The sequence below is a fragment of the Triticum aestivum genome, chromosome 3D (genome assembly GCF_018294505.1).
Source record: "Triticum aestivum cultivar Chinese Spring chromosome 3D, IWGSC CS RefSeq v2.1, whole genome shotgun sequence".
NCBI lineage: Eukaryota > Viridiplantae > Streptophyta > Magnoliopsida > Poales > Poaceae > Triticum > Triticum aestivum.
The window spans coordinates 599116343-599139624 of record NC_057802.1 but is presented as its reverse complement, the minus strand read 5'-3'; the positions used below and the strand labels follow the sequence as shown (position 1 = coordinate 599139624).

The window sequence follows — 23282 nt, the reverse complement described above, 5'->3', positions numbered from 1 at the left end:
TTCTCAGTGTTGTACCCTTCAAAACAGAGCCTTCGCCTATGTTAAGAGCAAAGAGTTGAGATTAACCATGAAGAAAATCGACGTGGTGTTTGCAGAAGCTGTACTGTACTCTTGAAAGTACATGGGTTAAATTGTAGGGAATCCTTAAGTCTCTCCGCAGGAAGATTGAAACATTGATCTGGTGAAAAGTGAAAAAGTGACGCCGCAGCCGTTCCGTTATGTCACAGTGATCAATGAAGTTTCTCTCTTCGGGGTGGAAACAGTGCTCTCATCGGGGTGTGCTGCATCAACCCAAACAGGTAACAATCAATTCACTACAGAACGTACAGTGAGAGCACCAATGACCACACTTATTGCATCACCAGTCTATCATCATGTTACTTGCGGCAATAAAACCCTGATATCTCTCAGCACCACACTTATTTATGGATGCATCCATCATGTCATGATGGGAGGATGTATCAACGTTGAGCTTGCCAAAATGCAGAGATGGATGATCATCGATATTTTAATAATGACAGAAAAACAAACAAAGGGGCCAAATAAAAGCGTGAATTCCCAACATAAAATATATAGTCGAATTGTTTAGTTTATTGGCGATTATCTATTGTTGTTTGAGGCAGAATAGTACTTAACTATAGGAGCTCGAATAAAATTACTACTGCTTATTATTACTGTGAGCTAGAAGGGTCGAGTACATGACCGGCAAAGACCACGGCCCCTGACACCTCCTCCACGATATAAAACGCGAACGGGTGGTCGGCGATGAACTCCAACGATCTCCTTGCACATTGCTTCTTGCGGCCAACGACGGCAGTGCACGCAGCTGCCACGGTGCCTTCCTCGTTCACTTCGACGACGGCCTTGTGGAACACCTCGTCCAAGCGCACGTCGCAGACGCTCTTCTCCATGATACCGGACAGGTCGGCCTCCTTGCTGAATGCCTCCTGGACTCCTAGGCCACGAAGGACTTTGGAGAGACCGCAGAAGAATGACAGCTTGAACATGGGCAGCAGAATCTCCCTCACGCTGCTATGGTACATCGGCACGTGGTCGAGCAGGGAGCCGCCCACCTCCTCCAGAGAGCGGACCATGTCATGCAACCCCTCTTCCTCGTCCGGGAGGAAGACGCACATGGAGTACCGCGACATGGCATCGTCACCAGCCTTGTACGGGAGCTTCAGCACCTTGAAGCCTTCGTTGTATGAGACGAAGAGCTGGCATTCTCCTGGCAGGGTCATGAAGGGGACTTCCACGGGATCAGCGCCGTCAAGGCGGTAGAACTCGCGGTCTTCGGTGAGCTTCTTGGGAAAGCGGGTCTCCCACGCACCCTTGAAGTAGATGGCGTTGGTGAGCACGAACCTCGAGAGGTCGGTCAATGAACCCTCGGGCAAGATCTCCAAGATGAGATTGTTCGTCGCTGCCGCCGCCCACAGGTTGATCTCCTTCCTGGTCTCCTCCCTGACCTCATCCTACACATGCACGTTGTAACAGTCAATGAAGGACCTGTACCATTGCCAATGTGAAACGGCGATCAAAATACTCCCTCCGTCCTAAAAAAAATTGTCTTAGATTTTTTAGATACGGATACGAATATATCTAGTCGCGTTTTAGTATTAGATACATCTGTATCGTGTCTAGACAAATCTAAATTCTAAAACAAGAATTTTGGGACGGATGTAATAGTTGAGTCAATTGCTACCTTAGCGAAGTCCACTGCGCGTATTTCGGCGCTGTAGGACTCGGTGGCGGTGTGGAGAAAGTCCGGCGTGAGCTCCTTGTGTTTCTGGTGAAACACACCATAGGCGTAGGTGATGATCGGCCCACCGGACCCGGACGGGTCAGCGGCGAGGCCGCGTACGAATCTGGCGACCTCGTCAGCCGATGCGGCACCGAGCAGGGCTAGGAGCTCATCCAGGGTTCTGCCGCGGGCTCCGGCGGCCACCAGACCAAGCGTGGTGTAGAGGGACAGCGGCGAGAAGGCGATGTTGCTGTTCATGGTGTCGTCGCCCTCAGCGAGCTTCTTAGCCAGGCGGAGCGCAAACGCCGTCAGGCTACCGGAGCCCATGGCAGGTGGCGGCGAGGACCCGCGTGCCTTCTTGGTTGGCCTCGCTTCCTCCTGGTCTGCCATTGACGATGTTTACAAGCGTTGGCGTGAATTAGCAATATAAGACGGCGGATGACTACGGGACTATATATAAGAACGGTGCATATCTAATATGGTAAGTATGTGGATGCTAAAACCCTAACTAAAAAGATGTTTTGGCCGTCGGATTTGATTGTCAAACAATGGGATATGATCTCTCCGTTGGATCTGATCTTATCAATATGATCAGTCAATAATCACCATCCGAGTTGAGGCCAACCAGATCAGGTTCAGACTCAGGGTTTCAGAATCAGAAAAAAAAAAGTGTTCAGGCTTGGGTAGCCCTTGGATGGTTTCTATGTATGTCCTGACCTAAAACATTCGATATCAGCATGGCATAGTGCTGGGTTCAGACTTTGATATCAGCGGATGAGGGTTCAGGCTTTGGGACCCAACGCGTCTGACGGAGTACAACTAGCCAACTGCAGATGCAACTACGTATATGTCAGGCTCCACTCTGAATTAACTGTTTAATTAGATGCAACTATATGTCAGGCTCCACCTCTGATCTCTATCCAATAGCCGGCATTCAAATACCCTGCTGGCGCCTTTTAATCAAGTCGCTGTCATCTTCCCTTCTCTTTTTACCTTTCAGTAATGTAATAGCTCTATATAAAGCCTTGGATCCCTCCTCGGCATCGAAGGTAATCGGGTTGTAAACCCTAGCTGCCACTGCGTAGTTGGCCGCTACATTCCCCTTTGCAGTATAAACCCTAGCTAGACTCCCCTCTGAATTCCAGGTTAGCAACCGAGTCCTTATGTAATTGGTGGAGTGAATTGCAAAAAACAACCACATTTCAAGTACATATCCAAATTTGCTACCACATTTCTTAGGGGCCCCAAAAATCTACCATTTTCTTTGCTAATTTTCTCAATAAACACTCATGACCGATTCAATTTCTAACAGCCATGACCCGCTGTAAACGCTGACATGGCATTAAATTGTCAACTATGTTTGTTGACTGTTAGTTTTGAGGGAGGGCCCATCCGCCAGCCACTCAGTTTTCCAGCCAGCCCACTAAGCGTGCAGCCCACCAACATCTTAACCCTAACCCTGACCGGATCGCACAACCACTAGGGAGACCGCCGCATGCGTGCTCGACGGCGTCGCGCCGCCACGAACCCTCCTTTCGCCGGCCTCCGGAGAGCGTTGCCCCCCCCCCCCAACCTCTTCAACTCCTCCTGCTCCTTCCCAGCCTCCCTCGTGACGTCATGAGCCGCCTTGAGGTCATGTGTGCTCACGGCCATGGCAGGCCGCCTCACCGCGCCGAGGGCTCATGGCTCTCCTCTGACTATCTGTCATCTTTCCTTCGGCCTCTTCTCTGCCCAGCTCCGCGTGGCCATTTTCATCCATACACGCGTGCCCGCGGTGCTCACGGTGGCGGACATCTCGGCCGGCCGGAACGGACGACACCATGTGTGGGAAACCTGAGCTGTTGGGCGTGCGACGGCGAGGTCCGAGTTGGGAGGAGTTGCCCGACTGGGAGCAACACGGCGCCATCTCTGGTTTAACTGTCGACGCAAGCAGTCAACACAAATAGTGTCATGTGGACCTGACCGCGGGCCCAGGATGTCAGGAATTGTATTAAATCACCCTTAATCGGTCATCAGTGTTTATTGAGAAAATTAGCAAGGAAACTGGTAGATTTTTGGGGCGCCCAAGGAACGTTGTAGCAAATTCGGATATGAACTTGAAATGTGATGTTTTTTTGCAATTCATTCTAATTGATGAGTGAGCGAGCATGATCTTGACACTATACATGAAATAGCAGATTAAAATACATGCAATGTTTGGAGACATTATACTATCGAACAGATCTATATATCTACTGACCTAACATTCGACATTAAATTGGCATGTGGATAACATGAAATCCCTAATCAATTTAGGATCCCTAATAAGATCATAAATGCTGCAGCATGACATGAGCTTGGATGGTTACAAGTCATTCACGAAACACGCATACTGTCAAACAGGGTCTCTTATCTATCCCCTGACCTAGCATTCAACACAAGCAAATGGCATGTGAATCACGACCCCCAAAAACTGAACCCAGCACTACAGTATGACCCGACGGTTCGTGCGTATGTACATACCGGAACCAGTGTGAAACGAGGCTGGAAGCGCTTGCGTTAGCAGGGGCGCGATGCGTGTTGATATAGAAGCAAGATACAGTAGTTGGTTAGGGTTTGGATTGGCCTCCAAGTAAGGACCGTATCACAGCAATCTAAACCGAGATACAACAAATACACGCACGCATACATATGCCTATACGGTTTATACATGTACCGTGTTATACATCATCTAACAGTCCCCCTCAATCACAACTATCTAAGTTGAGATTGCGTCTAAAGACCTCCAGCTGCCGCAATGATAGTGGTTTAGTAAAGCCATCCGCCACTTGATCACCAGTAGGAATAAACCGAATGTTCAAAAGCTTGTTAGCCACTCTTTCACGAACGAAGTGATAATCAATCTCAATGTGCTTCGTCCTAGCATGGAAAATAGGATTGGCAGATAGATAGGTAGCACCAACGTTATCACACCAAAGAGAGGCTGCAGATGAGTGACGAATACCCAACTCTGTTAACAAATTCTGGACCCAAATAATCTCAGCAGTAGCATTTGCTAAGGCCTTGTATTCAGCTTCTGTGATTGATCTAGACACAGTAGCTTGCTTACATGCACTCCAAGAGATCAAATTACTGCCAAAGAATACCGCAAAGCCTTCAGTGGACCTCCGATCATCAGGACAACCTGCCCAGTCTGCATCTGAAAAAGCACTAACAAGTGTAGAGTCTGACTTAGTATGTTTGAGGCCATGACTCTTGGTTGCCTGAAGATACCGAAGAATTCTTTTTGCAGCTATCCAATGAGTACTAGTAGGTGCATGAAGGTACTGACAAACTTTGTTGACTGAAAAACAGATATCTGGTCTGGTTAAAGTCAAATACTGCAAAGAACCTACAACACTCCTGTACCTGGTGGAGTCCTCGGCTCCAAGCACCTCTCCATCATGAAGAGACAATTTCTCTGAAGTGGACAAAGGAGTTGGAGAAGGTTTGCAACCTTTCATGCCCACTCCCTCAAGGATATCTTGCACATAGTTTTATTGAGACAAAATAATTCCACTAGCCACATTCTTTACCTCAATTCCAAGAAAGAAGTGAAGACTGCCCAAATCCTTGAGCGCAAAGTCCATGCGCAGATCCTTAAGGAGAGCTTCAACTGCTCTAGAGGAGGAACTGGTGACAATAATATCATGAACATAAATAAGCATAAAAATGGTTACTCCATGCCGATGATAAAAGAATAACGAGGTGTCTCCCTTGGAAGCAGCAAAAGCAAGAGACTGTAACTTGGAGTACAGACGATAATACCAAGCTCTGGGTGCTTGTTTCAAACCATAGATTGTTTTATCAACCTTGCAGACATGTCGTGGTAAAACTGAACTTTCATACCCAGGAGGCTGCCTCATAAAAACCTCTTCTTCCAGAACACCGTGTAAGAACACGTTCTTTACATCTAGTTGTCGCATGCACCAATTTCTAGATATTGCAACTGAAAGAATTAATCTGATAGTAGCAGCTTTTACCACAGGACTAAAGGTATCCTCATAATCAATTCCATGCCTTTGCTTGAAACCTTTGGCCACAAGACGTGCCTTATACACCCATCAGATTTCCGCTTTACCTTGTACACCCATTTGCAGTCAATCACATTTCTGCCCCTCACTGGTGGAACCAAACACCATGTTTTGTTCTCTAATAGAGCTGAAAATTCCTCATCCATCGTCTGTTTCCACTTGGGATCACCAAGGGCGTCCTGCAGGTTCTTCGGTTCACCTGTGGCACAAAAAGAACCCCAACGAACACAACCATCTTTATAAACCTTGGGTTTCGCAATACCACTCTGTGACCTGGTGTGCGAGCGGACGGGAGGAGGCGGAGCTGGTCGAACTTGCTGGATTTGGAGGCGGTTTTGTGTACAAGACACAACAGAGTCAGATTCGGCCGCAGAGGATCCCGAATCCAACTCCTGTAGAGAGCCAAGGGATCTGATGCGGCAGCTGATGCTGAACTGCCACTTGGCAGTTCCAGAGTGGGCGCAGAGGTTGAGGGGGATCGCACCACACCGGAGTCTGCGCGCCCCGCCTCGCTGACGCCACGTGGGCCTCGCCCAGCCAGCCCACCAGGAGACAGCGCGCCAGTGCATGCGCCCGCCTGGCCGCCCGCCTGACGGCATGGATCCCAGCGGGGATTCGCCTGCCGCGCCTGTCGACGCAGATCCCGTGGCGGATTCGCTTGCGGCCGCTGCAGCCGTTGATCCTGAGGTCGCCTGCGGATCTTCTGTGGCTGATGTGGAGCTCCCTGTTGGCTGCATAAAATCATGCGAATTTTCACCAAAGTCTTCATTATTTGGCTGCCCTGTTTCATGCACACTTTCAGCTGGGTTATTGGCATTAGACATGGACATATGGTCAGCAGCAGAATCTGCTCCCCCTTGAACAAAGCTAGGAGTGGTAAGAGATGGGAAGGCAAAAGAAGGAGTTCTTTGCGAAGTTGAGCACCGGCATCGGAGTGGAGACTAGCGAAGGGAAAAACTTGCTCGTCAAAGATGACATCGCGAGAAACATAGACATGTCCAGATGAAATATCGAGAAACTTGTAGCCTTTGTGAAGGGTACTGTACCCCAAGAAAGCACATTGCTTGGACCGAAACTCAAGTTTATGCTTGTTGAAAGGACGCAAATCGGCCAGACGGCACAACCAAAAATGCGAGGAAAGAATAGTTGGGTTTAGTGCCAAAAAGTCGTTCTAGTGGAGTTTGGTTCTTGATGACTCTACTAGGAATACGATTGATAAGATAGACCGCAGTGAGGAACGCTTCGTCCCAAAATTTGAGCGGCATAAAACATGAGCAAGTAGAGAAAGACCAACTTCCACAATATGTCTATGTTTCTGCTCAGCGGAACAATTCTGTTGATGAGCATGGGGGCATGAAACGTGATGCGTGATGCCAATGCGTTCGAAAAAGGAGCTCAGCCGTTGGTATTCACCACCCCAATCGGTTTGCATAGCAACGATCTTACGATCAAATAGACGTTCAACATGGGCTTGAAAAAGACGAAATTTCTTAAAGACATCAGATTTATTTTTGAGCAAATATATCCAACTAACCTTGCTAAAATCATCAATAAAGATGACATAATATTTCTGTCTTCCTACAGAAACGGGTCCAGGACCCCAAACGTCTGAAAAAATAAGCTCTAAAGGAGCTGTGGACTCGCTAGTGGATAGGGTAATTGGTGACTCTTGGCCATCTGACATGCATCACACACTAAGAGATGATCTTGCTTATTTGACATGGGAAGATTGAAGTCTTGAAGGATCTTCTGAACTACCGGAAGAGCAGGATGCCCTAGACGTTTGTGCCACCGAGATGTGGATGGTTTGATAGCACCAAGCACTTGACGTTGAGGAGCACTCTGCCGTCCGTTCACGGGGAACAAGCCCCATCTGCTCCTGTTTTGAAGGATTGTTCTTCGGGTAGCCTGATCCTTAACAAGAAAGAATTCAGGGTGAAGTTCAATAGACACATCATTATCTCTCATAAGATGATAGGCAGAAAGGAGACTTTGGTCGGCACTAGGAGCATCAAGAATATTGTTTAAGTTCAAGGAACCAGAGGGAGTCGATAAAACTGAATGACCGATATGTGCAATATCCATACCTTGACCGCTAGCCGTGTGGATTTGGTCGTTGCCAGTGTAACGATCGTGAACAGCTAGTTTCTCCAATTCACCAGTAACATGATCAGTGGCGCCGGTATCAAGATACTAGTTGGTATCCACGCCGTAGGTGTGAGCAGAGTTGGCCGAACGGTGATTGCCACCGTCGTCGCTGCCACCGCGTCCGCCGCCACCATCGCCGCCTGCGGGATTGCGAACGTTGTTGTTGTAGCCTTTGTCGTACCGCTTTCTGCAGCGCCACGCACCGTGGTCGTCCTCCTTGCAGATCTGGCAGCGTTCGCGGTCACCGTGATCACCGTCCTGTTGGCGCGGCGCACCACCGCCGCCACCGTTGCCCGAGTTGTCGGAGTAGTTGACCGAGTTGTTATTGGCATTGTAGCCGCCGCGTCCACCACCCTAACCGCCACGTCCGCCGCCGTAGCCACCACGACCACCTTTCGTAAAGAGGTTGACGGAGTGCTGGGCAGTGTAGGCGGCATGTTGTGCAGCAATCCGGGCTTCCGCAGAAAGCAGAAGCGAAAACAATTCACTGAGGTCGATCGGTTGATCGGTGACAGCGCGCGTGGAGATGGCACAGACGAACCCGTTGTAGTCGGGCTCGTGCATGAGACCCTCCAAGATGTGTGACACGACATGATCTTCATCGAGGGGCTTCCCTGCAGCAGCGAGCTCGTCCACTAGCCCCTTCATCTTGGTGAAGTAAGAAGCAACAGAGAGGTTGCCCTTGCGAGTGTTTCCGATCGCCGATCGGAGCTGGATCTGTCGCGCCCTGGACTGCGCAGAAAAGCTCTGGACAAGGGCTTGCCAGACGCCCGCAGCCGTGGTGTGGTTGGAGACCTACAGCAGAACCTCGCGGGACAGAGAGGCAAGCAAAAAAGTGAGCACATGTTGATCATGAGTGACCCAGATCGCATGCTCTGGGTTCGGCGCAGAGGTGGTCTCCTTCTTCCCAGCGACCTCCTTCTCAGTGACGATGACAGCAGTGGGTTCCTTGATCGAGCCGTCAAGGAAACCCATCATCGCCGCAGCCTTGAAGTGCGGAAGAACTTGCGCCTTCCACACCAGGAAGTTTTCACGGGTAAGCTTCTCTGTGATGGTGTGGCCGAGGGAGGCGAGAGAGGGCGTGGCCATGGCGAGGGGGAAGGAGGAGGAAGACATAACCTAGATGTATTGGAAGAACTAGGCTCTGTATACCATGTGAAATGAGGCTGGAAGCGCTTGCGTTAGCAGGGACGCGATGCGTGTTGATATAGAGGCAAGATACAGTAGTTGGTTAGGGTTTGGATTGGCCTCCAAGTAAGGACTGAATCACAACAACCTAAACCGAGATACAACAGATACACGCACGCACACATACGCCTATACGGTTTATACATGCACCGTGTTATACATCATCTAACAACCAGATTACCAGTTTACCACCCATAGTATATACTCCCTCCGTTCCTAAATATTTGTCTTTCTAAAGATTTCAACAAGTGACTACATACGGGCAAAATGAGTGAATCTACACTCCAAAATATGTCTATATACATCCGTATGTGGTGGTTCATTTGAAATCTCTAAAAAGACAAATACTCAATTTAGGAACGGAGGAAGTATGTTGTATACATCACTCACTATGTAGCTTCACCAAGTTTAGTTCACTGTATCCGTCAGTCAGTAACTACTGGCATCATACCAACCAACCAGTTCCTGCGGCATGTCAGGCAACGACGATGTCCCAGTAGGCGGCGAAGATGTAGGCCTATTTTTTCAGTGGGGTTCGTTGGCTCCTCAACATTTCCACTGCTCTTTACCATTCATTATCTTCTCTATAAGTTCTCTTCCTTCTTCAAGAGTCGAAGACATGAATCGTCCTCCTGCACTCAGATCAAGAATAGAGTTTGATTCATTATTAATTCCATGAGAAAACATATGCTATATAACATGTTCAGCATAACCATAGTTAGGGCACATATTCAATTCAAGAATTTAGAATATCTTCCCCAGGCTCCATGTAAACTTTCACCATCTTCTTGAACGAACAAGGTGAGGTTTCTTCGAAGTTTAGTAATCTTTGAACTGCCACGCATCAACCAGCTGGTTATACTTTCTTGAGACAATCGATTATACCAATTTTCAGCATCATCTTTTAGAGAAAACTTGAACCTTCTTGCCGGATAGTCCCGTAGGTCATAGGGATTTTCTAATGGTCGTGCAACAACTTTTAACACAGAGAAATAGGATAGTGCAGATGGAATCACCCCTTCAGAAGAAGAAAAAAGCAAGGGGTGGACATTTCCGAGCTTGCCGAACAAGAGATTATTCAAATCGCGTTAAGGTTCAGAACAACCTATCCTTTTCCTTGTGATCTTAATATGGATACACTACAGGGTGCGAAGAGTACAAGGCAATACCCCACAACTTTGAAGTGGCCAAATGATGGTAATTAGTTAGAGAGATATAATCGGGGCATCAAAAAGAGCGATGAAAATTAGCCCAGACAAAATGGTGACAAAAACAGAAAATAAATAAAAAGTAATAATAAGTAAATAGAATTGCAATGCACCACATTAAAAAACAATTTTTACACTAAAAATAGATTTGGAAAAAAGGCCACGTGTAAGCAAGCCGGCAACGTCACGGAGTCGTCCATCGTCTCCGTGATTGCCATGTGGCAAGACCGTTGTCGAGCGTAGCTGTAAACCGCGTGCCTTTTTCCTACATGCCGAGTTTTGTATGTAAACCAAGAATAATTTTTTCGACGCATTTGGACGTTGTTGTGCCTTTTCCATTCCATACTCGGCTTATGTAAATGTAAAGTACCCGTATTCCTGTACTCGTCTTAACATTCGCGTGATTTTCTTGTAGTGCATCCATTGATGCATCCATCAGGTCATGATAAAAAAAAAGGATGCATCATCGTTGAGCTTACCAAAATGCAGAGATGGATGTCTGTCGATACCTAACTTTAACTATTGTCTGACATATAGTCGATTTGTTTAGTCTATTTCCTAGTATTATCTATTATTGTTGTATGAGACATAATACTAAATCAACTAGGAGCTCGAATGACATTACTACTCCTTATTACTACTGTGGGCTGGAAGGGTCAAGGACATGACCGGCAAAGACCACGGCCCCGGATACCTCCTCGACGATATAAAACGCGAACGGGTGGTCGGCGACGAACTCCATCGGCCTCCTCGCACACTGCTTCACGCGTCCAGTGACGGCCGTGCAGGCTGCAGCCACGGTGCCTTCCTCGTTCACCTCGAGGACGGCCTTGTGGAACACCTCGTCCAGGCGCACGTCGCAGTCGATCTTCGTCGCGAGGCCGGAGAGATCCGCACTCTCACTGAATGCATCCCGGAGTCCGAGGCCCTGTAGGACTTTGGCGAGGCGGCAGAAGAATGACATCTTGAACTTGGGCAGCATTAGCTTCCTCACGCTGCTACGGTGCTTGGGCACGTGGTCGAGCAGAGAGCCGCCCACCTCCGCCAGAGCGGTGACCATGGCGTGCAGCCCGTCGTTGTCGTCCGGGAGGAAGACGCACATGGAGTACCGCGACGACATAGCGGCAGGGGAGGTGGAGGAATCACCGGCCTTGTACGGGAGTTTGAGCAACTTGAAGCCTTTGCCCTGTGAGGCGAAGAGCTTGCATTCTCCCGGCAGGGTCATGAAGGGGACGTGGACTGGGTCGGCGTCGCCGAGGCGGTAGAACTGGCTGTTCTCGGTGAGCTTTTGGGGGAAGCGGGTCTCCCAGACACCCTTGAAGTAGATGGCGTTGGTGAGCACGAACCTTGAAAGTTGGGACAATGACCTCTCCGGCAGGATCTCCGAGATGAGATTGTTCGTCGCCGCCGCCGCCCACTTGTTGATCTCTTTCCTGATCTTCTTCCTATCACCCTGCAAGCACAAGCAAGCACAAGTTTATGTCAACCGGTGATCGACGGCGGATAAGAACGAAAATATTAAGTGCTTGTTGTGCTGACCTCGGCGAAGTCGACGGCGCGTATCTCAGCATTATAGGACTCGGCGGCGGTGTGGAGGAAGTCAGGCGTGAGCTCCATGTGTTTCTGGTGAAACACGCCATAGGCGTAGGTGATGACCGGCCCACCGGAGCCGGACGGGTCGGCGGCGAGGCAGCTCACGAACCCAGCGAGCTCGTCGGATGACGCGGCGCCGAGCAGGGCTAGAAGCTGATCCAGGGTTCTGCCGCGGGCTCCGGCGGCCACCAGGCCGAGCGTGGTGTAGAGGGACAGCGGCGAGAAGGCGATGTTGCTGTCCCTGGCGCCGTCTCCCTCAGCGAGCTTCTTGGCCACGCGGAGCGCGAACGCCGTCAGGCCGTCGGAGCTCATGGCCGGTGGCGACGACGACCCGCGCGCCTTCTTGCTTGGCCTCTCCGCCTCCTGGTCTCCCATGGCGTCCTAGCTTGACAGCCGATGCGATTGAGGGACGATGTTCAAGTGTTGGCGTAAATTAAGGACGGCTGATGGATGCAGAGGTACATATATAAGGACGGTGCATAGCTAATATGGTAAGTATTATATGATGGTAAATAAACCCTAATCAAAATATCCTTTGGCCTGTGCTTAACATGGTTATTGCTGCTTCCTTATGGAGCTTGTGGAGACTAAGAAACGGTTTCTGTTTTCAGGGGCAGAAATGGAGAAACGTGAACTGCATTCTTGCAAGACTAAGCTGTTATTTGCACCAATGGAAGATTCTCTGCGACGATGCTCAAGCAACCCTGCTGCAAAGGTGTATCCTTCTGTTGGACAAATGGCGTGGAGAACTGATGCAGATAGCCTGGAAGTGAGATGTGGGAGGGGAGCATGAAAGGCGCGCGATTCAAGAAAATCTTCTTTGTTCCCTCTCCTTCTGATCTGGTTATGTAATCAGTAATACCTAGTTTTCGTTTCCTGTTCTGTGGGAGAGAACTTCTGCTCTTGAGCGCTAGGTAGCGTAGTCTCCTAGTGTGTTGCTTTATTCTCTGTTTAGGCGCATATTGGATCTGGTTGTGACTGCTTTTTCTGCTTCAATTTATAAAGTTGGGGCAGGGGGAGCAACCCCTTTCATTCAAAAAAAAAAGATCCTTTGGCCGTCCGATTGTGATTGTCAAACCATGGGATAGGAATAGGATCTCTCCGTTGGACCCGATCTTATCAACATCAGGCAATAATCGACATCTGAGTCGACACCAACAAGAGAGCAGGTTCAGACTAACGTTGAGTTTTTTCAGAAACGAAGAAGGTTCAGGCTTTGGAATGCAATCAATCTGACAAAATACAACTAACCAACTGCAGATGCAACAATGTTTGGACACTAGTACCGAGTAGATTTAGAAACCCGCAATGTTTGGACATTATAATGTCCAACAGACCTATCATTCAACATTACAATGGCATGTGCTCGATCCAGGGAGACGATCCCTAAGATCCAACTGTAGCACTATGACATGAGCTGGGATGGTTACGAGTCATTCAGGAAACACGCATACTGTCAAAGAGATCTACACTATATATCTCCCGACCTAACATTTGAGCACTCGGACACGTGCATGGCATATGAATCTCGAACCCAAGACCCTAACCCAGCAATATAGCTTGAGCCCGACGGATCGTGCGGACGTATCTACCAGAACGAGATTACCACCCAAAGTCAAAGTATATATGCTGTACACATCACTCACTATGTTGCTTTCACCAAGTTCAGTTCCCTGTATCCGTCAGTCAGTAACTGCTGGCATCATACCAACCAACCAGTTCACACGGCGTGTCGGGCAACGAGGATGTCCCGGTAGGCGGCGGAGATGAAGGCGTACGCGACGATGAGCACCAGGATGTCGTCCAGCAGACCACGGTACCCCAGGAAAGCTGGAAACAAAACAGCATAATCATATACAGACGCTCTTGAAATTCATAGAGATTGTTTGCCGGAGGAGAGGAGTAAGATGACTGAACCAACTAGCTGCCTTACCTTCAGGGAAAAGGTCTATAGGGCTTGCGAGGTACACCAGAGCGAGGGTTGCCTGCAAGCCATCCAACAAAGTCGGTTTAGAATAGCAAGATTTTAAACAATCAAAGTGATTGTAGATTGTACATGCTTGACGAATGTGTATCATAACTGCTGCTAGTTATCGGTGAGACTGAAACATTGCTGACAGTAAACTCAGAGGCCGAAGCTAAACAAGTGGTACAAGATTCACACAGAAAAGTAACTGAAATCAGACAAGATATCATATCCTATCTAATCGGGTCGATGGCCCAGACCTAGAGCAGATGATGACAGAGTAAAACAAGATCCTACAATGGCCAAAACAGACAGACACTGAGGAGAAAATTCGATGATGGTTGTGTATGTTTCTTCAAGACTTGATCATAGTTCATTTCCTCTTCAAGACAGTCTAAAACTTGACAGACAGCAACATGATATTCTATGTTCAATTTCAAAAGCTTTGCATGGTGGGCTTTCAGCAGAGTATATGCCATTATCCAAGCAAGATAAATCTGAATATTATGGAAGTAATTAACTCAGAAAGGTACAAGGGTTTCAGTATGCAATGACTGATGGTGATATGCTAAATGAGTTGGGCTTTCTTAACTGACCCATATTTTCCTAATTCTTATCAAGTACTCCCTCTGTAAAGAAATATAAGAGTGTTTAGATCACTAAAGTAGTGATCTAAATGATCTTATGTTTCTTTACAGAGGGAGTAATTTCTAAATAACTGTATGCCAAGAATCGACTAGCATCCAGGAAATGAAATTCAGCCATATAGAACCAAAAGTTCATCCAATAAAAAAATGCCATTCTCTTGAGAAAATATGAAACTGATGCCCCATTACTCAAAACAGAATTTTCAATGAGATAACAGTTGCTATTCAAAGTGCATTACTTGAGTGATGTGGAAATATAAAAAAACATGGAAACAATATATAGTAAAATATGAAGAAAACAACAAAGAGAAGATGGCCCACTAATACCTGTGGAACTATAAAAAAATCACAAGAAAGAACTATGATGTACAATAGTCTCACACTTTCTACCATTTTACTTAAGAATTCGACCTATGAATTTGGGTGTTTGACATTGACAGGATCTGTAACTCCTTTTAGGTTGTAGCAACCAAAGAAACGACTTTCAGTTGGTAAACTACTAATCTAGAAGCGACGGCTCACAATATTATGAAGTAATCAACTAGTATTTTGGAATACTGATATCGGTCTACTGGTCCACTGACACCATCCAGAATCTAGTAAATGAGCACTAGACTATGCTGTCTGCTCCCTAATTGCCATTATCCAAACAATGTCAGGCCCAACAATATCACATGATAAATGAAGATGGCAGAACTGGACTGATGGACACATGGATGGACTTACTGCCAATGCGACTTGGATTTTGAAGGAGGAGGGAGGTTCTTGGCGTGTGTCTCTGAATTCTGCCAGCATCCTCCTCATGTAAAAGGGCTGGTCCAGCAACCACTGCAAACACAGATATCCAGCAAATGAAAAGCATTGCCTGCCATTAGATGAGATGAAAAGAAAAACAACCACAGTTTTATGTGATAAGAGCATGCTTTTGACTCTTAGCTTGTGATTCACATACAACATGCATCTGCTTTCGATAGTGATTATGTCTAACAATTGCCGAGCATTCTCAGTTCCAGATAGAGAACTAATTAGCAATTACTCCCTCCGTTCCTAAATGTAAGTCTTTGTAGAGATTCCACTGGGTGGACTACATACGGAGCAAAATGAATGAATCCACACTTAAAATGCATCTATATACATCCGTATGTAGTTCATAGTAGAATCTCTACAAAGACTTATATTTAGGAACGGAGGGAGTACTTGTTTGACTTCGCTATTGTACAACAAACAATCAAAGTTCAAGACCATGAATTTGGCAGCATGGTAAGGATTATACATACTCTTACTTCTAATGGACTAACATAGATGAGTGCATACTTTCTAGCTGGACAGAACAGTTGTCATTACAGTCAAGTCCTACTAATATATATGAACATACAGTAACAATTTAACATAATCTCTCAACTCAAATAATGTTTCAGAAGCCATTTAACCAAGAATTGTCTGTGATAATTTACATTGCTCAATTAGTTAGGTGTGACTGCAGTATATCAACAACCGAGTTTCAATTGTACCGTACTACTACCCTCTGATATACATTTGAGTCGCAGTACCTGGATTTATTGAAAGCAAATTCGAAGGGTTACTGTTACAACTTTTAGGACATTGGACTGTACAAGTATGCAGAGATAACAGAACTGCTTCTACAGACTGATCTAGATAAATTAACAGGAGTTCATCAGACAAATCTAAAATAGTACAACTCTGTTTAGTTATATTTTCAGAGATGAAGTAAGATTTCACTTGAAAATGTCCAGAATTTATACATGAGAAAGAAGCCAAGGAAAAAAAATCATGTACTGATCCCTAATCAAGTGCACTTAGGCCTCTTCCACTGATGTAATCCAGACTGCAATGCACTTAGTATAGGTAGAAGGGTCTATCCAGAAGACATGGCAGGTATACCTGAATCATACTGTGAGGTACTCCAGCAAAACGGCCATTGTACTGCTCAATTCGGTTCATGACAGGAGCGATTTCTGGCTCATCACGCAGCAGGGAAGCAACTTCAGATGGTACCAGCAGCGTTATGGGGCGACGACAAACAGGGCAATTGGATGGCCGAAGGACAGATCCCTGTAGCCACACCCCCACAATGCAATGTCCTGTACACAAACAAATGGCAATGTCAGCAGTGAGAAATTTTGTTTATCAATGGTCCAGGACCAAAACGTTCGCCAGCAGTCGAACTAACCAGCAGCCCAAAACACAACGCCGAGTCGAGCATCAAACAGGAGTAAGCAAAGCAGCCTAATTGAGCATTCCAGTACCAGCAATTGACATTGCCATGGACTCAATCATTGCACGAATTAATGCACTAGACTTACATGGACAAGCATCTGAAGTTCCACAAGCGCACATGGCCCATACATATAACATAATGTCTAGGAATGATCAAACATGCCAAATCACAATTACAAAACAAGCATGATCCGACCTGCACACCCTGCATCATAACACATTTACAGATTCCAAATGCACGGCCCCGAACAAAGTGGCACCAAATTCTCCCCAAAACCAAGGAGATCACACAAGGCAGCTAGAGCCAAGCAACTACCTGACGGAACTAAGCAATCCATGTCGAATCGGCACATTACAAGCCACGGGGGGTGCGCGCACAGCAGAGGCACCACCAATCAAACAATACGCATGGAATTTATGAACAAATGCGTGTCCCCGAACAAACTGGCACGAAATCCTCCCCCAAAACAGCACAACAGCTAAGCAACTATATCGGAACCAAGCAATCCGTATCAAATCGGCACATCACAACGCCCCCGCGCCCAACGAGAGGCAGCGAAGCATTTCAACCCAACCCCAACCCGAACGCAAGCCCCGCATCGCGACGAAGCATATATATACGACGCGGATGGGAAATCGAGGAACCAAATCGAGCGCGCGAGGGCGCTGCGGCGCGCGGAGCAGCCCAGGCGCGGGCGCGGGCGGAGGGATGGGAGGGGGAAGGCGGGCGAGCGAGGTGGCGCTTACCGCAGAACCAGTGGGAGCAGTTGGCCTGGTGGGGGACGGAGATGTCGACGCCGCGGCACACGGCGCAGCGCGCGCCGACGGGAGGGGCCACGGAGGCGGAGGCGGAGGCCGGGGCCATCTCGGGGCGGCGCCGTCCTCTGGAAACTTCTGGAAGCATCTGGAAGCTCGGTCGAGGGTTTTCCCGCGGCGCGCTCGAAGCGAGGTGAGGTGAGGTGAGGCGAGGGGCAGTACCGGGAGGCGGAGAATGCGGGCGGATATTTATAGAGGCGGCGTGCCGGGCGGAAGGGGGGAGGGAGGAGGTGGTGCCCCCGTGGCAGGTCAACAGGTCAAGCCAAAAAGATGGTGTTCAAGTAAAAAAAATCTACACCGTACTATTGATATTGATATAAAAAAAATAACTGTACTGTATTGTGATGCCAAAAACACTCTTATATTTTGAGATGGTTGGAGTATATAAGAGAGCGATCTCCATCGCCAGCTGCCCAGTTCACATCATTGCTACCTTCATGTGCTTGAGACCACGTGTCGCCCCTGCAGAAACCACCAGCGGGCCCACCAGAGACTAGATCAGGCCCACACTACACGTCTGCCACTGCAGAATGCGCAGGAGGAGAGTGATAGACGAGGCACAAAGGACGCCCATGCCCAACGAGGACGCGAATCATCGGTGCATAAGGTACTGGATTGGAAAACAAGCATGAGAAGCTGAGAGGGAAGACGGAGGGATGCTTGGGAGGAAATAGGACGAGGAAATCACTAGTCTCTGGGCACCCCTCTCCAGAATGCCCCAGAATCCCGGAGCTACATCTGAAGCAGACCCCGACCGACATTGTGTCCAACCGAATATAAGTGTAGAGTTGGTCCTGGAATCCGGGCGTCCCAGGATTGGCTCTGAAATACGACACTTCCAGAATCTGTCCCTGGCTCCAATGTTATATCCAGCAGACATCAAAGGCATATGGTGCATGTTGGAGCTTACATGCTCTAGAGTAAGTTCCAGATTCTGAGCCATTTCGGAGGTTCCTCTCTCTCTCTCACACACACACAAAAGCTCAAAAGTTGTATGACCTCCATTTCCCTCCATCAACACATTCCACGCCTTTGAGGGAAAAGAAAGAGGAGCCCCCGATTTATATTTTCATTGAAGATAGTTGGGTTTCCCGTTGATTTCATTAAGGATTTGTTACTCTTGGAGGTTGTTGACTCCTCAGCAGTAGGAGGTCTCCGATGAGGAATCAGTTTGTGATTTGCCCCAGGCAAAGTTTACGAAGATTTGAAGGCCACCTCAAGGTCTACCACAAGTGATTGGGAATCGCCTTCTCAAGGAGAATAGGGTGAACTTCGTTGTAACACCCACCCCACCAATGGTGATTATCTTCCTTCCAAGGAAGTGAATATCGGGATACATCCTCATCTCCGTGTCTTTAGTTATCTCTAATCTAGCTCATAACATTTTATTTACTTTGGTCAGTTTAACCTTGCATTCACTATAACGTGGTAAAATCATTATATTATACCCTCTTTTTTTAAACTACAAAGTGTGTTAAAAAAATTATAGTCAATCATGCATGTTTGACCAAGTTTTTTGACAACAATATTAAATATCTATAATATCATTTTTTTTCACTCCAGTTGCAGTAGCACTTGTCATGCAGTTGTAAATCTAGTGTTGGACATGCAACAGTCGGACAAACGCCCTATCGGCCTCATTGCAATCGTGTTGGGGGTCATGCAGTTCCAGTTCGGTTACCACGCTTGTAGTTGCAAGTCTAGTGGTGGACATGCAACAAGCCAACAACCCAAGTTGTAGTCGGGTTGCAACACTTTCAGTTGCATGTCTAGTGATGGACATGCTACTGGCCGGCCACCCCCTACCGACCCCATTACAGTCTTGTTGGGGGGGGGCATGCAACTGTAATTGGGTTACAACGCTCGTTGTTGCAAGTCTAGTGGTGGCCACTCAACTGTCTGACACCCCATTTGCAGGCCCATTAGGAACCACACAGTTGCAGTTGGGTTGTAACAGTTGCGTTTGTTGGAAATATGCCCTAGAGGCAATAATAAATGGTTATTATTATATTTCTTTGTTCATGATAATTGTCTATTATTCATGCTATAATTGTATTGTCCGGAAATCGTAATACATGTGTGAATACATAGACCACAAAGTGTCCCTAGTAAGCCTCTAGTTGACTAGCTCGTTGATCAACAGATAGTCATGGTTTCCTGACTATGGACATTGGATGTCATTGATAACGGGATCACATCATTAGGAGAATGATGTGATGGACAAGACCCAATCCTAAGCATAGCATAAAAGATCGTGTAGTTTCGTTTGCTAGAGCTTTTCCAATGTCAAGTATCTTTTCCTTAGACCATGAGATCGTGCAACTCCCGGATACCGTAGGAGTGCTTTGGGTGTGCCAAACGTCACAACGTAACTGGGTGACTATAAAGGTGCACTACGGGTATCTCCGAAAGTGTCTGTTGGGTTGGCACGGATCGAGACTGGGATTTGTCACTCCGTGTGACGGAGAGGTATCTCTGGGCCCACTCGGTAATGCATCATCATAATGAGCTCAATGTGACTAAGGCGTTAGTCACGGGATCATGCATTGCGGTACGAGTAAAGAGACTTGCCGGTAACGAGATTGAACAAGGTATTGGGATACCGACGATCGAATCTCGGGCAAGTAACATACCGATTGACAAAGGGAATTGCATACGGATTGATTGAATCCTCGACACCGTGGTTCATCCGATGAGATCATCGTGGAACATGTGGGAGCCAACATGGGTATCCAGATCCCGCTGTTGGTTATTGACCGGAGAGGCGTCTCGGTCATGTCTGCATGTCTCCCGAACCCGTAGGGTCTACACACTTAAGGTTCGGTGACGCTAGGGTTGTAGAGATATATGTATGCGGAAACCCGAAAGTTGTTCGGAGTCCCGGATGAGATCCCGGACGTCACGAGAGGTTCCGGAATGGTCCGGAGGTGAAGAATTATATATAGGAAGTCCAGTTTCGGCCACCGGGAAAGTTTCGGGGGTTACCGGTATTGTACCGGGACCACCGGAAGGGTCCCGGGGGTCCACCGGGTGGGGCCACCTATCCCGGAGGGCCCCGTGGGCTGAAAGTGGAAGGGAACCAGCCCTTAGTGGGCTGGGGCGCCCCCCTTGGGCCTCCCCCCATGCGCCTAGGGTTGGGAACCCTAGGGGGGAGTTCCCCCTTGCCTTGGGGGGCAAGGCACCCCTTCCCCCCCTTTGGCCGCCGCCCCCCCTTGAGATCCCATCTCTTGGGCCGGCGCCCCCCCCAGGGGGCCTATATAAAGGGGGGGAGGGAGGGCAGCAACCTACAGCCTTGGGCGCCTCCCTCCTCCCCTGCAACACCTCTCTCTCTCTCTCGCAGAAGCTCGGCGAAGCCCTGCCGGAGACCCGCTACATCCACCACCACGCCGTCGTGCTGCTGGATCTCCATCAACCTCTCCTTCCCCCTTGCTGGATCAAGAAGGAGGAGACGTCGCTGCACCGTACGTGTGTTGAACGCGGAGGTGCCGTCCGTTCGGCACTCGGTCATCGGTGATTTGGATCACGGCGAGTACGACTCCGTCATCCACGTTCATTGGAACGCTTCCGCTCGCGATCTACAAGGGTATGTAGATGCACTCCCTTTCCCCTCGTTGCTAGTAGACTCCATAGATGCATCTTGGTGAGCGTAGGAAAATTTTAAATTATGCTACGATTCCCAACAGTGGCATCATGAGCCAGGCCTATGCGTAGTTACTATGCACGAGTAGAACACAAAGCAGTTGTGGGCGTTGAGTTTGCCAATTCTTCTTGCCGCTACTAGTCGTTTCTTGTTTCGGCGGCATTGTAGGATGAAGCGGCCCGGACCGACCTTACACGTACGCTTACGTGAGACAGGTTCCACCGACTGACATGCACTAGTTGCATAAGGTGGCTAGCGGGTGTCTGTCTCTCCTACTTTAGTCGGAACGGATTCGATGAAAAGGGTCCTTATGAAGGGTAAATAGAAATTGGCAAATCACGTTGTGGTCATACGTAGGTAAGAAAACGTTCTTGCTAGAAACCTACAAACCACGTAAAAACTTGCAACAACAATTAGAGGACGTCTAACTTGTTTTTGCAGCAAGTGCTATGTGATGTGATATGGCCAGAAGATGTGATGAATGATATATGTGATGTATGAGATTGATCATATTCTTGTAATAGGAATCACGACTTGCATGTCGATGAGTATGACAACCGGCAGGAGCCATAGGAGTTGTCTTTATTATTTTGCATGACCTGCGTGTCATTGAATAACGCCATGTAATTTACTTTACTTTGTTGCTAAACGCGTTAGCCATACAAGTAGAAGTAATCGTTGGCGTGACGACTTCATGAAGACACAATGATGGAGATCATGATGATGGAGATCATGGTGTCATGCCGGTGACGAAGATGATCATGGTGCCCCGAAGATGGAGATCAAAGGAGCATGATGATATTGGCCATATCATGTCACTATTTGATTGCATGTGATGTTTATCATGTTTTTGCATCTTATTTGCTTAGAACGACGGTAGTAAGTAAGATGATCCCTTATAATAATTTCAAGAAAGTGTTCACCCTAACTGTGCACCGTTGCGAAGGTTCGTTGTTTCGAAGCACCACGTGATGATCGGGTGTGATAGATTCTAACGTTCGAATACAACGGGTGTTGACGAGCCTAGCATGTACAGACATGGCCTCGGAACACACGCAATACACTTAGGTTGACTTGACGAGCCTAGCATGTACAGACATGGCCTCGGAACACGGAGGACCGAAAGGTCGAGCATGAGTCGTATAGAAGATACGATCAACATGGAGATGTTCACCGATCTTGACTAGTCCGTCTCACGTGATGATCGGACACGGCCTAGTTGAATTCGGATCATGTTTCACTTAGATGACTAGAGGGATGTCTATCTGAGTGGGAGTTCATTAAATAATTTGATTATATGAACTTAATTATCATGAACTTAGTCTAAAATCTTTACACTATGTATTGTAGATCAAATGGCCCACGTTGTCCTCAATTTCAACGCGTTCCTAGAGAAAACCAAGCTGAAAGATGATGGCAGCAACTATACGGACTGGGTCCGGAACCTGAGGATCATCCTCATAGCAGCCAAGAAAGATTATGTCTTAGAAGCACCGCTAGGTGAAGCACCAATCCCTGAGAACCAAGACGTTATGAACGCTTGGCAGCAGCGTGCTGATGATTACTCCCTCGTTCAGTGCGGCATGCTTTACAGCTTAGAACCGGGTCTCCAAAAGCGTTTTGAGAAACATGGAGCATATGAGATGTTCGAGGAGCTGAAACTGGTTTTTCAAGCTCATGCCCGGGTCGAGAGATATGATGTCTCCGACAAGTTCTTCAGCTGTAAAATGGAGGAGAACAGTTCTGTTAGTGAGCACATACTCAGAATGTCTGGGTTGCACAACCGCTTGTCTCAGCTGGGAGTTAATCTCCCGGATGACGCGGTCATTGACAGAATCCTCCAGTCGCTTCCACCAAGCTACAAGAGCTTTGTGATGAACTACAATATGCAGGGGATGGAAAAGACCATTCCCGAGGTATATTCAATGCTGAAATCAGCTGAGGTAGAGATCAGAAAAGAACATCAAGTGTTGATGGTGAATAAAACCACTAAGTTCAAGAAGGGCAAGGGTAAGAAGAACTTCAAGAAGGACGGCAAGGGAGTT

At 47.7% G+C, this 23282-nt stretch overlaps 3 protein-coding genes across 3 annotated transcripts; all 3 read right to left on the bottom strand.

The window, feature by feature from the left end:
- Positions 1–543: 543 nt before the first annotated feature.
- LOC123080829 (serpin-Z2A-like) lies at positions 544–2149 on the bottom strand. The gene is made up of 2 exons (XM_044503780.1): positions 1703–2149; positions 544–1472 (listed from the first exon to the last, which is right to left on the bottom strand). The coding sequence occupies exons 1-2, from the start codon at positions 2129–2131 to the stop codon at positions 672–674; spliced, it is 1230 nt and encodes a 409-aa protein (XP_044359715.1). The 5' UTR covers positions 2132–2149; the 3' UTR covers positions 544–671.
- An 8734-nt stretch (positions 2150–10883) lies between these two features.
- Positions 10884–11954, bottom strand: LOC123080831 (serpin-Z2A-like). Its single transcript, XM_044503782.1, has 2 exons — positions 11877–11954; positions 10884–11790 (listed from the first exon to the last, which is right to left on the bottom strand). The coding sequence occupies exons 1-2, from the start codon at positions 11952–11954 to the stop codon at positions 10975–10977; spliced, it is 894 nt and encodes a 297-aa protein (XP_044359717.1). The 3' UTR covers positions 10884–10974.
- A 1231-nt stretch (positions 11955–13185) lies between these two features.
- Positions 13186–17774, bottom strand: LOC123080834 (E3 ubiquitin-protein ligase RNF170). Its single transcript, XM_044503784.1, has 5 exons — positions 17529–17774; positions 16446–16645; positions 15270–15371; positions 13864–13915; positions 13186–13760 (listed from the first exon to the last, which is right to left on the bottom strand). The coding sequence occupies exons 1-5, from the start codon at positions 17683–17685 to the stop codon at positions 13651–13653; spliced, it is 621 nt and encodes a 206-aa protein (XP_044359719.1). The 5' UTR covers positions 17686–17774; the 3' UTR covers positions 13186–13650.
- Between the last annotated feature and the right edge of the window lie 5508 nt (positions 17775–23282).

Bases quoted from the DNA above. Each gene is read 5' to 3' on its own strand.
- LOC123080829 (XM_044503780.1), bottom strand. From the start codon at position 2,131: ATGGCAGACCAGGAGGAAGCGAGGCCAACCAAGAAGGCACGCGGGTCC. The intron at 1,473-1,702 runs GTAGCAATTGAC...GTGCATGTGTAG, and splicing joins GCGCAGTGGACTTCGCTAAG to GATGAGGTCAGGGAGGAGAC.
- LOC123080831 (XM_044503782.1), bottom strand. From the start codon at position 11,954: ATGGAGCTCACGCCTGACTTCCTCCACACCGCCGCCGAGTCCTATAAT. The intron at 11,791-11,876 runs GTCAGCACAACA...TTGTGCTTGCAG, and splicing joins GCGCCGTCGACTTCGCCGAG to GGTGATAGGAAGAAGATCAG.
- LOC123080834 (XM_044503784.1), bottom strand. From the start codon at position 17,685: ATGCTTCCAGAAGTTTCCAGAGGACGGCGCCGCCCCGAGATGGCCCCG. The intron at 16,646-17,528 runs GTAAGCGCCACC...GTTTGTGTACAG, and splicing joins CTGCTCCCACTGGTTCTGCG to GACATTGCATTGTGGGGGTG. The intron at 15,372-16,445 runs GTATACCTGCCA...CTGTGTTTGCAG, and splicing joins TACCTCACAGTATGATTCAG to TGGTTGCTGGACCAGCCCTT.